At 44.8% G+C, this 15,849-nt stretch overlaps 1 protein-coding gene across 1 annotated transcript in view; it reads left to right on the plus strand.

The window, feature by feature from the left end:
- GRK3 (G protein-coupled receptor kinase 3) overlaps positions 1-15,849 on the plus strand; it is a 58,840-nt gene that overhangs the window by 25,006 nt on the left and 17,985 nt on the right. Inside the window, exons 3-9 of the mRNA XM_065692338.1 lie at positions 5,654-5,727; positions 8,972-9,073; positions 10,535-10,609; positions 11,452-11,513; positions 12,467-12,518; positions 12,767-12,858; positions 15,592-15,691. Of these exons, the coding sequence (XP_065548410.1) occupies positions 5,654-5,727; positions 8,972-9,073; positions 10,535-10,609; positions 11,452-11,513; positions 12,467-12,518; positions 12,767-12,858; positions 15,592-15,691 (557 nt within the window). The remainder of the gene's footprint in view (positions 1-5,653; positions 5,728-8,971; positions 9,074-10,534; positions 10,610-11,451; positions 11,514-12,466; positions 12,519-12,766; positions 12,859-15,591; positions 15,692-15,849) is intronic.

Below are 15,849 nucleotides of genomic sequence, written 5' to 3' on the forward strand. Positions count from 1 at the left end.
TCATTAAACAAGCTACCTGGCAACTTAGTAATGCTGAGCTCAGTTCGAGTCTGTTGTAGGGGAGTTGTTCTGCGCTCCTCCCCACTGCATGCAAGTCCTGTCTTGGAAAACACAATTTGTTCTTTTACCCTGCTTTTTCTGCACACAGATATGTTTTAATTTGTTGTGATGTATTTTTAAGGAACAGTGAATGTACTTTAGGCTCTATTAGGAAAAATAGGTTAAGGACAAACAGCTCGTAATTGGAAAGCAAAGTAGTGAAATCTGTGGTGCCTTCTGGGCTGGGAGGATTTTTGTGGCTTTGTACCTAGCCCAAGCTGTGATTCCTACGCAGATGAGTTTTCCCTGGTAGTAGCAGGTCTCTTTGTTCCTGAACAAGGAAATCAGTGGTTCTCTCAATTCTGGAGCTTTTAGGTGGTCTTAATTATGCTGTGCTATGGCAACTGAGCGCATGTAGCGTACAGAACAAGATCCTGAACTTGACTGGATGTGCCTTAACAGCTGCAGCCTGGTTCGAATCACAGCTTTTATAGGGTTTAATAACAGAGTCTACCCCTAATGTTTTGTGTCCGTGACCCAGGTCTGTTACTGCTGCCGGTGGTGGTCACTGTGGAGTGTTGGTTGAGGTTTGCTGTTACTGCATCCTGCAGGTTCCTTGGCAGTCCTGCACAAGAGGCTTTGCTGGAGGCAAGTTGTCTGTGTCCCTGTGGTTCTGCTCCTCTGACTTCTTCAAGCTGTTGCCTGAATTCAGCCACATAAGAAATACCAGGAGATTCTTGGAGGGTCTCAGGATAGAGACATTTAAGGGCCCTAAATGAGGAAAACTCCTTGTGTTGCATGGTTTGCATCCTGATGTCGGGAAGCTTGCGCTGACGTTTCGTCTGCCTGGAGCCAGAGCCATTCGCTGCAGCCGAGGTCTGAGGAGCCTGGTTCTGGTGCAGATGTCACTGCTTGCTGGGTCGTCATTATTCTCTATTTATACACAGCACATTTAGTTAGGATTTGGAAGCAGCTTGATATTTTTGTTTTCTAATTTGCTATTTTGCCTACTCGAAAGTGTCTACATCAGCATTTTGGACCACGTTCAGGTCTGCTGTAAATAGCTGCAGCTTCCTTTCAGTCAGTGACATTGTGAATACTTACATCAGGGCGGAATGTGTCTATTTTTAGCTCCGCTGTCTTACCTAGTCGTTTCTGTTTGTTTTAATAAGGTTGTTATTTACTCCTGTTAGAAGGGTATTTGGATCAGATAGGTATAAAATTCCTGTTAGAGTGAGATAAGTCGTTCTCTGCAAGGTTTGTTTCATTGCAGGGTTCCTCATTAATTGTGTTATTATTATTATCCCATGCTCTCAATTAATTGACATTCTGGTGAAGATCAAGGTACGGTGTTGTGAGTGCAGGAGTGACCTTGAGCAGGCAGAAGGCCAGCGCTGTCCCCTGGCCTGGCCTGCAGTGTGGCTCTGGCTGCTGTCCTGCTGCCCACTGCTGCCAGAGCTGAACCTGCTGATGGGGCAGTGCCTCCTGCTTAAATAGCACTGGTGGCAGGGCAGGAAAATGGCATGGAGCTGTAAAATGAGAAGGTGGCTTTTGTCCCTGCAAGTGGAAAGGGCAGCATTTCTTTATTAAAACTGTACGAGAAGGGTTTGACATTGCAGGGTGGATACAGCCCATGGGCATCGGCCTCGGTGCAGAACAGGCTGTGATTGTATGAAATACAGCTGTGTTCCTTTTTAAAAGACATGAGTTAACCTAAGTCCCTTCCTTGTCCCTTTCCAAGCTGGTGAAACCAACCTTGGCTGGTGGGGGATGAGTGCTGGGAATGGGCTGATGGATTGAGAGGATGCCGGGGTCATCACCTCAGTCTCCCCATCTGTCCAGTTAAGACTGAGCTGCAAACCCCGAGGATTGTCTTTATCCCTCCTTGAAAGACATTTTGTCTTGGTTGTTGGTTAGTGCAATTAATGACATTTGGCAAACTTATCTGCAAAGGATTGCCCATCAAAAGATAATGGGGAAAAGATACTGTCTGGAGAGTGGGAAAGTTGAGGCTCGGCGCTCTGTCTGTCTCGTACTCCAGCATGTGCATTATGGGTACCATCCAGCGCTGTGGTGGTACCAGAAAAAGCTTTTAAGAACTATTTTTCTTTTCCCTTAACAAGTAGTGATGTGGTTGTTGCAGAAATTATATAGTATAGAGGAAGAGATCTTTAAAGCGAAAGCTGTCAGCATCTTGATTTCATAAATAATTGCCGGTTCCTTTTATCTGTTACTTAACGCTATCATTTTTCTAATTCCTGCTTTCTGTTCTGGGTCTGATTTTTTGGTGTGTAGTTAAAGGTGCTTATTGTGCTCTGCGTCAGTTCTGCCTGAACTTCTTCAAGCTCCTGTCACTTCTTCACTGCTGCGTCTGTCAATTAGTTCTGCAATTATGTGAGAGCTGCAGTTTCTGGCTAGTAATTTTTCACTCAATCTCAGAGCGGCAATAGGAGAGATTTCCTTTATGCTGCAGTAGAAATGCAGACTCCGGGAGGTCGCAACACAAACACAGTGCGGAGAACGTCAGGCTCTCAGTGGATTTGTTTGAGATCAGGATGGTGGGAAGAGGGGACATGTGCTGATACCTGCGGACGTGGATTGAACAGACAAGCTGCAAATGCAAGATGAGGGAGGAGTAGGGTGTTTGTATCTGCATTGGTGCTGTAAAAGAGTTTAAGGCAAATCATTCAAGAAAAGGTTAAAATCACGGAATCTCAGCCTGGGTTATGTTGAAGGGAGCTTAAAGCTCATCCAGCCCCCTGCCACGGGCAGGGACCCCTTCCACTGGAGCAGCTTGCTCCAAGCCCCTGTGTCCAACCTGGCCTTGAGCACTGCCAGGGATGGGGCAGCCACAGCTTCTCTGGGCACCCTGTGCCAGCGCCTCAGCACCCTCACAGGGAAGAGCTTCTGCTTAAGATCCAGTCTAAATCTCCCCTCGGGCAGGTTAAAGCCATTCCCCTTGGCCTGTCCCTACAGGCCCTATGTTTTCATGCTATGATTTATTTTACTGCAGTATTTTTAATAATTTATTTTTTTATCATAGGCTTTAAAATGCAGCTGTAATAATTCTGCTCATGTTCGCTGGAGCTCAATAGCAGCCTTTTCTCATACTTGATATGGCTGTAACATATTATGACTGTATCAATCATCTCTAAAGGTTCCTAACTTCTCATTTGGGATGTCTTTATTTTCTTGCACAGCAGTGCAGTTCAGAACAGAGCCCTGGAGAGAAGCAGCTTTGCAGCGTGAGCAGCATCAGCCTCCTCTTGTTCCCTGCCATAATGAAATGAAACAGTTTGGAAAACACTAAGCAGGGCTCCGATGTTTGCCAGGGCATTGTTGGGGTGCGTGTTGGTGTATTTTCACACTCCTCCCGCAGTTGTCTTTGTGGGTTGGGTTTTGTTGTTTGTGGGTTTGTTTGGTGACCAGCCAGTGGCTGGGACCTCGCCAGGGATTTTTCTTTCAGTGCATTCATTGCTGTTGGTGCTGCTCTTTAGTCTCTTAATTACACGACTGTAATCTTCTTTGGTTCGTTGTCCAAGGGAAAGTTCAGTCAATTCAGCAGTGTTTTGCTCGGTGCTGCTGCTGCTGCCATCGTGTGTAAAGGAAGGAGTTGGGTTCGTGCCCTCAGTGGCAGGTTTTGCTCTGAGCCAGGTTTGGGCCACGTTCTCCATGCTCTAGAGGTGCCAAGAGCAGCTCTGGGGTTTGGGCAGGAGGAGGAACAGTCTGGGTCCTGCTGCAGGGACCCGTCCTGTCCCCACTGGGGACTGGGTGAGCCAGGTCCTTCACATGAGGTGTGGGGATCGCAGGGGCTGCTCTGGTGCTGCGCTCCTGTCCCCTCTGCAGCAAGAGAAGCAGCTCAGCGAGAGTATTCCCAGCAAAACAGGAACTGAGGCAAGGCCTTAGAAGAGAAGGAAGCCCCAGCGTGAGCGCGGATTGCTGCAGGGAGTAGCCAGCTCGGGGTGGGTTGGTTTCTTTTCAGAAAAGCGTGTTTCTTTGTGAGATATTTCAGGAGTGATTCTTTTTGCTGAGAATAATGAGAAGGTTTGGAGGGTCTCGGAAGGGAATCTCGTCATCGGATTTCTGCCCTTCCTCAGAGAACAAACCCCAGTTTGCGTAACCTTTGAAATACCATCCTAACCAGCTAAATGAGCTGAGCGAAGTATGGGAGCTCTCTGGTCATAATCCCTTTGCTGGTGTTCTGATTGTGACAAAGAAATCCAGAGGACCCCAGGAAAACAAGTGCTTCCAATAGGAAATGTAACTTGGGGTCTGGATGTATGTAGAGGGGCTATCAAGAAGACGGTCAGTGTTTTCATGATAAATAAATCAAAGCTTTTGTTTGCCTGATTAGCAGTGCTTTATCTGCTGGCACTGAGGGGTTTGCTGCTGAATAGCAGGTGGGTATCTTCTTATTTAGGTCCTTGACAAAATCAGGTGATAGTGAATTGGAAGGACATGACGCTCATAACTGACAGGTAATGTCCTCCTGTACATACTACAATGGAATTACTGGGTAGTATAGTCTGGAATACACGAGATGTTGTAGGTGGATGTATTATTTCTTAGTCGAGCATATAATTTTGCTGTAAATTCAAATTACAATGACATTTTAATTAAATCAGGTCTTCTGTACGTATAATCCCTTCTCTGTGTTCTTATAAATATTAGTATTAAATATTGTATGTATTTGAAGTTGAAAAGGGGCATTTTCTGTCTCCACATGCTGCTTTTTTGGGAAGGAAAAGGAGCAGGGAGGCGATGGAGCGGTGCCCAGGCAGTGTCAGCCCTTGGCTCAGCCGCTCTGCTGCTTCTTGCTCCCTTTGCTATTTGAGTTCATGTTTTCCTGGTCTTACCTCCAAAAGATGGCTGTGATTTCCATGAGCAGCAGGGAGTCTAAATAAGGAAAGGTATTGCCTGGTGTGGTGGAGTGAGACCGGGTTCATTCACAGCTCTGAGGGGCTGTAAACCCAAAGCAGGAGCTGCGGCAGCAGATACCCATGTAAAGTCAAAGGGTAGCAGGTACCAGCCCGGGCGCATGTAAGGACACCACTTCCATGAGACTCAGCTTGTCACGGTGCATGGAGATGCTTAGAATGGAAAATAGTCATCAGCAGGCTGCAGAGGTCATGCTTTAAATTACTTGTAAAGGAGCTATAAAGATTCTGATGTAATTTATTGTGCTATAAAACCTATTAGAGGTAACATTAACCAGTAATTTTAAACTGGGAATGCAGAAGAGGTTGTTTTTTGTCAATAAAGTGTAGGTAAATCTAAACCAAACCATGTGAATAGTATTTAGTCTTTACTCTGAAAAAAGGAACAAATTCTGATCCTTTGAGAGGAATGGGATATTGCAGTGCAGTATGGAACCATTTCATACAATTCTCAGCATGTAGAAACTGGAATATGCTTTATGGGAGGTAAGTGAGGTTTATGATCCTTTTCTGTCTGAATGCTGGTGATGGGAATTGCTGAGCCTTGGGACCATGTGTCTCTGCAGGTATAGTTAATCCAGGATGTTACCTGGGGGCTGTATCCCTCTTGACAGGTTACTGCAGTAATGATATGGCATTTTCTGATTTTATTTTTCCCTTTTCTCTTTCCTTTCCAGGATTTTTGCTGTTTAAAGACTATTGCTTGAACGAGATTGATGAAGCTGTCCCTCAACTGAAGTTTTATGAAGAGGTAAGGAGGAAGGCTCTCCCTCTGCTCCTCGGGGATGCTGAGAGGGGACGAGAGGCATCCAGGGGGACGTTGGGACCTTGTTCTCAATCACTTCAGCTTCACAGTGGAATGGTTGGTTCATAAGAGACGATCTTTGATATAGTAACGATGGCACCTCAAAGGGACAAAACCATCACTGTAACCAAGCTCAGGAGAGTTTTAAGATAGCAGTGTAACTATTGACAAGTTGGCAGTTTGGTACAGTCATGGTTGATATGGTCAGTTGTGCTCCATTGTCAGGAGATAACCGGCGGAGGAACCCACAGACACGGTGCCCAAGGCAGGCATCATGCAGAGGGATCTGTAATTCAGGGGAGCACGTTGTATCCTTCCCATCTCTCCTCGGCTGGGGGGCCCTGGCAGCGCGGGGACCCTGAGGAGCCTCCTCGCTCCATTCATTCCGCGCTCTATTTGTGAGGCTCTAAATATAAAAGTGTAGGTAATCCTGTCAGAGGTGCTGGTTTCAGTTCAAACACGCAGACGTGCTGGGAAGAGGCAGCCTCTGCTGCTCACTAGTAATTAGAAAAGCTGCCTGAGATAACCTTTTGTCTGGATTACTCTTAAGCTGATGAGTTGAATTTCTCTTGCTGGCAGCACAGAATAGCTGGAGTTGGTCATTGGTGGGAGAGAACTCAACAACACGCAGCTCCCCCCCACGCACACATATTAGATACTGTCAATAAAGAAGGATCTTTTTCCTATTGTTTCCACCTTTTTATATCCTGAAGGTATCACTGTCATAGGTAATCAAAAAGGCACGTTGTCAGGGGTTGTTTAGCGGGTATTTTTAGCTGCCTCTTTATCTCTGAAACAATTTGGAATTGTATTTTTAGGTTATTAGCAAAGTGTGGCTTAAAAAGAACTTCAGTGCTTTGTCAGGTACTGCTCAAAAAGTCCCATCACAGGTATTCCAGGAGGGGTTTGGTGCAGTGTTGTTGGTGTCATACCGGATTTCTCTTTTATTTTATAATATTTGATTTACTTGCTGCATTTATTACATGTGGAATAATTTGAGTACCTCGCCCCATTAAAAAGCGCTTGATGTAGAAGGGCCCCGTACTCCAGGGATTTCATGTTACTGCAGCTGAAGTCACGATCAGGCATTTAGCTGGGGGAGTGATTCATGCAGCTCGGCTTCGGAAAGAAGGGGAAGAAAAGGAGAAAAAGAAGAAGTACTTCTGGGTGCTTGAAAACCGACACGTTCTGATTCCCATTTTCAAAGCTGTGTCCCTGGAGGGGGGCTGAAGTTGGCCAAGGAAGGGTTGAAATACGGTGACAGGGGCAGTTATCTCTGGGTCAGGAGCAATACTGCAGAGCTGCTGCTGACAGAGACTGGTGACAGCTCTGAATGCTGACACTTCAGCTCTGCCTAGTGCTGTGTCTTTTTGGCGTGCTACAGTCATGTTCTATTTAATGAAAGTATAAAATTAGCTGTGAACATGTCAGGCACATGTGTTAAATGTGGTCTGTAGTAGAGGTGTCTCATGGAATCACCTGTGATGAGCAGCATTGGGCAGTGTGCAGGGGGAGAACAGGCTGAGGTGCCCCGGGGTGCATCACCAAAGTCACCTCCTGTCCCTTTCTCCAAAGCTTTATATGACAAAGGGACTGTGGTTAAAAGGTGAGGGCAGGTGAGGATGTGCCTGCGAGGATGTGGTGGAGGGATGCTTTGCGTGCAGAATTAGATGGTTTGAAAACCAAATAGCAAAGGGCAGGAAATTGCATTCAAGTAAGACAATATACCACGTATCAGGCTTTCTCCTGAACTTCTAATTATTTTATGGCATTGCATTAATTAAAAAATGTTTCCTTGGCAAAGATGTATTGAATCATTTTAATTATAACTGGGTACGAAGGGGAAGCAGTCGCAGATGGCAGCTCGCGGGGGAACTGTTGCCTTATCATAGGCAGCAAACAAGGGGACTAGAAAAACACGGAGTTCAGTTATGGTGTTGCACCTCCCGAGGTAGGCTGGTCTGAGCTGTCACGTGGAGACCTGCTCGAGAGCTGTGAGGAACAGCTCATCCTGTGAAAGGAGCAGGCTCAGAATGAAGGGACAAAAGAAAGTATTGTGGCGGAGGCAGGACACTGGGTTTTCACATCTTCGCTTTCTGAAGTCCTCAGGGATGTGCTTTGTGCTAACCACGGTGCCGCTCTGCTCTGAAGGGTCTGGCAGGGCAGCAGAGCCCTCCCTCTGTCCCTGCTTCATGAAGAGATGCTCTGTACATCTTCTGTGCAGGGTTTATTCTGTAGGCTGAAGGTACAGGCAGCTCCCATCTGTCCTGTTCCCTCTCCCACAAGCACTGAATGAAATCCAGCTGGGAGCTACTGTGCTCTGGTTTCCCTGAGTCGGAGCAGGGCCCCAGAGCAGGGCTGCATGCTTCATTTTATTTGGATCCAGGGATCTCACACGTTCCCCGGTTGGATGGGGCTTGGAGCAAGCTGCTCCAGTGGAAGGGGTCCCTGCCCGTGGCAGGGGTTGGAGCTGGGTGAGCTTTGAGGTCCCTTCCAACCCAAACCAGGCTGGGGTTGTATTCTCCAATTCTGTGATGCTGGGCAGGTCTCAGCAAGTCAGAGCTGAATCTGTGCCCTAAAGATCTTGTATGGTTTTTACATTCTGTCAGTCCCGAAGAACTCTTTCCCTAAACAAACCCCAAAGGACCCTTGGACTCGGTGAGGGTTCTGGAAAAGCCCGTGAAGATCATTGAGTTCAACTGTTAATCTGCTCTCAATGAAAATTAGTTTCAGACTTCTTAATTCCTACCAGCGGGAACGGCAGCAGAACTGCCCTGGTGGGATTCCTTCCATACATGTCTGGACACTTTTCTGCAGGGGGAAGTGATGACCTGCAAAGGGATTTAGCTGTGATGGAAGCGTGAAGGACGGTACCGGGCTGGCTTTGAGCTGCAGGGAGAGAAGTTTTCTGCAGACAAATCCAAGGGGGAAAAAGAGCTGTTCCTCAAAAATAGCAAAGACTTCCTGAATTCTTCTTCAGTGTTCTCAGAAGTCTCCTCTTCATTCTCGGAGCCAATGCAGCATTTTTGAAGACAGAAAAATGTTGTGAGCAAATGTGCTCCCTAAGCATTAGTTAAGAAAATAACAAAGTGAAATAAACTTCAGTGAAAGCATTTGGGTTTTTGAACCAAATCAGTAAAAAATCATTAGGAATGTGCTGATCTAATGGACCTTTTCTCTTGTATTGCAGATAAAAGAATACGAGAAACTGGATTCTGAGGAAGAGCGGCTGGCCCGGAGTCGGCAGATCTATGACACGTACATCATGAAGGAGCTCCTGTCCTGTTCCCATGTGTGTAGCATCCCGATCTCACACTGCTCTTTGCCTCATTTGAGTAGCTTGACAGCAGGGATAATTCAAAATAACGTTGTTTCATGCAGAGAACAATTATTGCTGAAGGGATTGTAGCCACCAGTGCTTGTAGTGCTGGGGATTTCCATTTGAAGCCAGTGGGACTGCGTTTGGCTGAAGTCAGCAGAGAATCCCAGGCTGGTTTGGGTTGGAAAGGACCTTAAAGCCCATCCAGCTCCAACCCCTGCCACAGGCAGGGACCCCTTCCACTGGAACAGCTTGCTCCGAGCCCCTGTGTCCAACCTGGCCTTGAGCACTGCCAGGGATGGGGCAGCCACAGCTTCTCTGGGCACCCTGTGCCAGCGCCTCAGCACCCTCACAGGGAAGAGCTTCTGCCCAAGAGCTCATCTCAGCCTCCCCTCTGGCAGGTTAAAGCCATTCCTTGTCCTGTCCCTACAGGCCCTTGTCCAAAGCCCCTCTCCAGGTTTCTTGTAGCCCCTTAGGCACTGGAGCTGCTCCAAGGTCTCCCAGAAGCGTGTCTTTTTCAGTTTATTTTCAGTGATGAGAGCTGTGTGCCAGTCATTGTGAAACTTGGTGGTAGGCAAAGGAAATATTTGGAGATTGATCTGTTTTAATTCTGCAAACAAGATGCTTTACAATACGACAGCATGAGTGCCGTTTGTGTGTGTATATACTTGCACGCCTTAACCAACCTCCCCCAGCCCAGCAACAAGCCTGCCCCACAAACCCAAAGGAGTGGAGCTGCCAGGGACCATTTGGATGTGGAAGTCTGGTGTGTGGGAAAGCTCAGAGTAAAGGTTGAGATGATTGTGTTTAAAACTGGTCACACACAGCTTGCTGGGGGTTGTGTTATGATTTGTTTAGCCATAAAGCAGGCTTTCATACTACATAGACACAAGGCACTCTTTAGCCTCAGCGTGGTGAGTTGAAGGCGTGGGGCCACGCTGGGACAGATACTGCTTTGTTACAGCCCATGGAAACACGTGTTCCTTCCAGCTGAGCTCTTGCCCCATTGATCTGTATTTATCAGTTTCATTTGCTGTCACTTTAAAGAAGGATCTGCAGTAGGTTTTAATATATTAATTATGATATTGTTAACCTATGATAGGCTCTGCAGTGGTAGAAGGCCCATGTCTGCTGTCTCTGGAGCTGTACCCGGATAAAGCATTTTTCACTGATTTGTTAAAGGAGCATCAGGGGGCCCTTCTGCCTTGGCCTTTCTACTCCTCCTTTTCACCTCTCCTGCCTTCCTGCTTTAGAGTGGTTGTTTCACTGTGTTACTCTGCATGTTTCACAATGACATGCTCTGGGGGAGGTGTTGCACCCATTCATTCTGAGGAGCGTCTCTTTCTCGCATGGGTAGAACAGCAGTGCCGTAGACCTCCCATGAAACCTTTACATTTCCAGCTGTTTGAAACGTTTCTCTTTCTTTTCCAAAAGCCTTTCTCAAAGCAAGCTGTAGATCACGTACAAATGCATTTAGCCAAGAAACAAGTGCCCGCCAGCCTTTTCCAGGTGAGCCTAACGCATTCGGAATGGTCTTGTTTCCTTCATTTCTGTGACAGTAAGCGATCTGGTGCATACTATTTCAGGAGACAGAATAAACTGTGCTGGTGTATGGTCTTTGCCGTAGTAGCGATAAAAATGCTATTTTTTTAAGTCAAAAATTACAAATTATCATCTAAAATATTGTAAGCACATTTAATGAAAGGAAACTGTACCTTGGTGCATATGAACAGAGTAATTCTTAAATCTATGCAATTTTAAGCCATTAAATGATTTAGAGTAAATCTCTTTCCATCAGGAGGATACACATCCTGTCAGGCTAATCTGAACTGAGAAATAGCCTTAATGTTTCAGTAATGTGAAACCTTTGAAAGCATTTTTCCTTTGATTTTCAAGTGTATTAATTCCCAGCTGATGTTGGTGTGGAATTCAGCATTTGTGCCATCTCGCATGTTCTAGTGTTCCTCTAGAAAAAGCTGCTTGCGAATGGAAGGTGCTGATTTCTTGGTAAGGGCAGAGAGGAGATGAAGCAAGAGGGCAGCTCTAAGAGTACAGACTCCACAGCGGGGACCATTTACTCTGTTTAAATACATTGGGGAAGAAGAGCTGTGCTGTGACTGATTTCCCTGACCTGTTGTCCATAGGCAGGTGCTTCACGCAGGTTTTATACATTAATCGGATTCCAAAAGCTAAATGAAGCTTCAGTGCTTCATTCAGAGTGTCTCCTTCAAAGAAAACACAGTAAATGCTGTTGTTGTATCAGGCCAACATGAGTTAAATGCAGTGGGTAGTATTGCATCATCAGTTTATTGTATGCTTAAATACTAATTGTGTTTCTTATCCCTCTTCAGCCATATATAGAAGAAATTTGTGATAGTCTCCGAGGAAAAATATTTCAGAAATTTATGGAAAGGTAGGAACGTGGCACATTATCCAAGCTTTCTACCTAATGTAGCAGGAAGACAGGTCCTTAAGTATTGCTATAAAATAAGGCTGAAAATGTTTCATAAACTTCATTTAATTGTGTGTTATCAGCCAGCTTCCGCAAAGGGTTGGCTGCTTTGTATGTAGTGATGAACGTCAGGATGCCCGAGTGGAGAAATAGTAAAGCTGATTTTCTCTTGCTCCATACAGCAGCAATAATGGGCTGCAGTTTGATCTCAGGGGTTTACAAACACAGAACTACATTCTTGGGGGAGATTCTCATGAATAACCAGCTCTTGAGTGTGACTGAAAGACCTGGTTTGTATCTGGACACCCCCCAGTTAAGCAGGAAAGGTCTAGTAAAGAGCACAAGACGGAGATGACGGTAAAAATCCTTCTGTAGAACTATTATTTCTTACTCTGAAGATAAATACTTCATTATTTGTGTAGAAATAAGAAATGATTTTTTTCTTTGCAACAGCTTGTGGTATTATCAGTGTTTTTCCTATTTTAAGATAAAATTAGTTTAAAATGTTCCTTGGAGTATATGGAGACTCATTAGCATGAATCGAGCTGCTTCTGTTTTCTTACAGTTATCTTACAATTATCTTCCTCTCGCTGTAATTTAAATGTTTGTTAGTTCCAATTTTAGTTGGTTTTAAAAGTTAAAAACCATCTGAAGGAGAGATGCGAGGACACAGCGAGCACTTACAGGGATAAGATTATCTGATGTCCTTCTCCTGTAAGGATGTAAAATCTGAAGCATGCACTGCTAGCAATTGTTTTTCTTGGTGGGGGTAGGATTACAGTGTTTTGAAAGGGAGACTGTCATTTGCTAAGTAGCACCGCATACCCTGGTTATTTTACACAGCAGAGTCTTGATGCTTCCTGTGATGCTTTACACAGTGTCTCAGACCACTTTTAAACATTTTTTCCCTACAGTGACAAGTTTACTAGATTCTGTCAATGGAAAAACGTAGAACTAAATATTCATGTAAGTACCTCCAAGTATATTTATCTTGTCAAAGGAAGAACATGTTCCTTTTTGAGTAATTGCTTGCAAGTAGGTTGAAATGGAAACAATCAGGAGCTCCTTCTTCCAAAACAATGCATGTTATATGAGTTACACTTGTTAAATATCTTAACGCATGAATAGGTTCTTCAGATGTTTTTTTACAGTAAGTTTTTGTAATGCTGCAAATTGAATCTGGTTTTGTTCTGGTTTGTTTTTTGCATTTACAGCTGACCATGAATGATTTTAGTGTACATAGAATAATAGGAAGAGGGGGATTTGGTGAAGTGTATGGTTGCAGAAAAGCAGACACTGGAAAAATGTGAGTATATACCCGCTTTATTTTAGAGGCAATGCTAAGCTCTGACCTAGTAAGGAAAATCCTTCCAGTTGTTTCTTACCAAACCACTGGGAAGCAGCGTCACGTTACTCTGTAGTTCTTTGTAATTAAATGTTATCCCAAGAGGTTCCGATCTCTGGATCATCTTTAAGCTGAGTTTGATATTTGATCCTGTTACATGCCATGCAGTGGGGCTTCAGTCTAGCAGAGCTCTTAAGCACATCCTGCATTTAAATGGTCTTTGCAGAGGTAATGGAAAGGGCAGATGTGTTTAAAATGAAGTGTGTGCTTAACTGATTTCCTGGCTCGGAGCCTGATGGCGCAGGACCGTGTCCCTGTGGAAGCCATGGTGGTGGTGTGAGGTGGTGCCTCTCGTCTGCTCGAGGTTGCTCCTCTCGCAGTGAAGCCCATCCCATAGCTGGTGCTGATGTAAGGACATGACCTCATTGATGATGTAGAGACAGGACCTCAGTGCTGTGCAGCCTGCAGGGTCGGGCCTGAGCAGGTTCTGAACACGGAATTCCAGCTATGTGTGATTGCGTGTTTGTGCCCTGAAGAGCACGTTTCACTGGTGAAAGCAGTGATCCTTATTTACATTCAGTAGAATATAGTTCCAGTGTTGAAGTTCTCTTTAACAGAGCTCTCAGTGGGAACTCCAAGATCAGCCTTCTGTGGGTTTTATCCTTTTTCTGGTCTTACCATTCACTCACTTCCTTTGATCATCAGATTTCAATTTCTAGGCATTAATTGCCCCATTATGTTCCCTTTGGAACATCTGGGCATTGATTTAACAAAGCGTTCTCAGCATCTCTCTATCTGTTTATTTACATTCCACCCCACCCCTTTCAACTTGGTTTTCTCCTAACAATTTTAGTCCAGGGACCATCCTTACACATTCCTCTTCTAAGTAAGCACTGGCATGTTTGACGTGCCAAGTGTCTGTGGTTACAGTTGGCTTCACTGGCACTGCTGTGTGCTTGGCATCCTTGATAATAATAAACTTCTGAGCTATTAACAAGTGGAAGACATCTTAATGTTGCTGTCATGCTCAGTATTTTTGCAGGGACTTCAAGTATTTTTATTAATATTATTACTAACAATACTGTCTCTGTTCTTACTTGGGGACTTTTTTTGTCCATGTGCAGTTTGTTAATTTGTCCATGAACAAAACTAAAGATCTTACTTAGCTTGAGCCGCAATCAGTAGGTGTCCACCCTGAAGACGCAGTTGACAGATTCCCAGGCATTTTCATGTCTCAGGAGGCGGATAATCCTTGGGACTAGCAAGTGAAGCAAAGGACAGGTTTTATCAGCTATAAATAGAGTGAAGGGAAGTGCAATATGGGATAAACCAATCTATTTCCAATTTGAAGCAAACCTTTAGATTAGGTTCAGTTGCTGGGTAAAGGTTTGGTTTAGTTCTTTCTTAATCCAAACCTGTTTACCCATCCCTAATCCAGATCCCGTCCACTCTAGATGGCTGCCTCTGCTGCACTTACTGCCTGCAAGGAGCTTGGGAAGCCACCCCTCGAAGGTAAATGCCATTGGTGTTTCACTAACCCACAAAGACACACCTGAGGCTTCTTTCACATCACCTCCTTCAAGGGTATCTAAATAGGAGCCAGAAGCATGATGCAGAAAGCAGTCTAAAGGGGGAGGGATTGCATTGCTTCGTAAGCATGCAGTTCCAGATGAGTATGAGGTTCCCCATCTTGGTCAGCCCTGAACAGCCCCTGTCATTCGCTTGATCAGTGGAGTCAAAGCGTAAATCAAGGACAGCATGTGCAGCGTTATTTATAGTCGGCGTCTGCAGACTCCCCAGCAGGAGCACGTGCTGTGAATATATTCCTTGTTTTGGAAACGTAGAATCCGGGATGTTCACGCTCACTCTTCCCCCACTCACCACACATGCATGGCAGGAATGACGTGGCTTGTCGAGGGAGTGCAGGGCGAGGTGATGCGAGGCCCCGTGGCTGTGCAGAGCTGGCAGCGTAGGCAGTTGATGAGCATCGATGCAGTGCTGTAACACGGTGTTCTCCTCAGTGCAGTTTAACACCAGTGGCCTAAAAACCTGTGGTTGCCCGTGTCTAGAAATCATCTATGCGGGAGCACACGTCTCCTCCTCAGCTGTTGTCTAATAGTGGGCTCACCTACTGCCTTCACCAAATAGCCAGACTATGTAATACCCTCCTCTTGTTTGATGGTTGTTAGGGTAACGTTCTGGTTTTGAGCAAAATGTTATTAATTTGTGTAATACAGATGGTAGAGGATTAAAAAAAAAGCTTTCTTGTGTATATCTGACCTTTGAGTAGAAAGAAAACTTCAAATCCAAACTCAGCGTGTGTTCAGGATGTTATTTTCCTCGCAGGAACTGTTAGAATTACATGTAACTGTAATAGAGGGTCTGTTACTTAATTCATACTGCAAAGCCCTGCTTGTAGGTGTTAATAAATGGATGTATGATATGTAATACCTCAATCTCCGTGGTTGTTTGGACACAGAATTATTTGTTACAGCACATTTCTGTGCTAGGAGGCTTCTGCTGAAAATGGGGTTTGCTTGTTTAGTCGTGTAATGATGTTTTTAGTGCCAGGTTTAAGTCTTTAAAGAGCTTGCTTACAGGATATTGAAATATGCATGGCGTAACTGGTAGCGAATAACTCTGAGTAAGGAGGAAGTGTTTTTGGTGCTTTTTCTGAACGGTTAATATTTTCAGGTATGCAATGAAATGTTTAGATAAGAAGAGAATCAAGATGAAGCAAGGAGAAACATTAGCCTTAAATGAAAGAATTATGCTGTCTCTTGTCAGTACAGGAGTAAGTATCATTGATTTGTTATTATTTTATTTCTTCTTTTTCTTCCATGCAATATAAAAGCTGTTACATATAATACGTATTCCATTAATTCAGTTGTGTGACATGCAAATATTAACTCCTTCTGCAGCCTTCCCCCTGATTCGAGCAGTGTGTCTGAA

The sequence above is a fragment of the Lathamus discolor genome, chromosome 12, assembly GCF_037157495.1.
Source record: "Lathamus discolor isolate bLatDis1 chromosome 12, bLatDis1.hap1, whole genome shotgun sequence".
Taxonomy (NCBI): domain Eukaryota; kingdom Metazoa; phylum Chordata; class Aves; order Psittaciformes; family Psittacidae; genus Lathamus; species Lathamus discolor.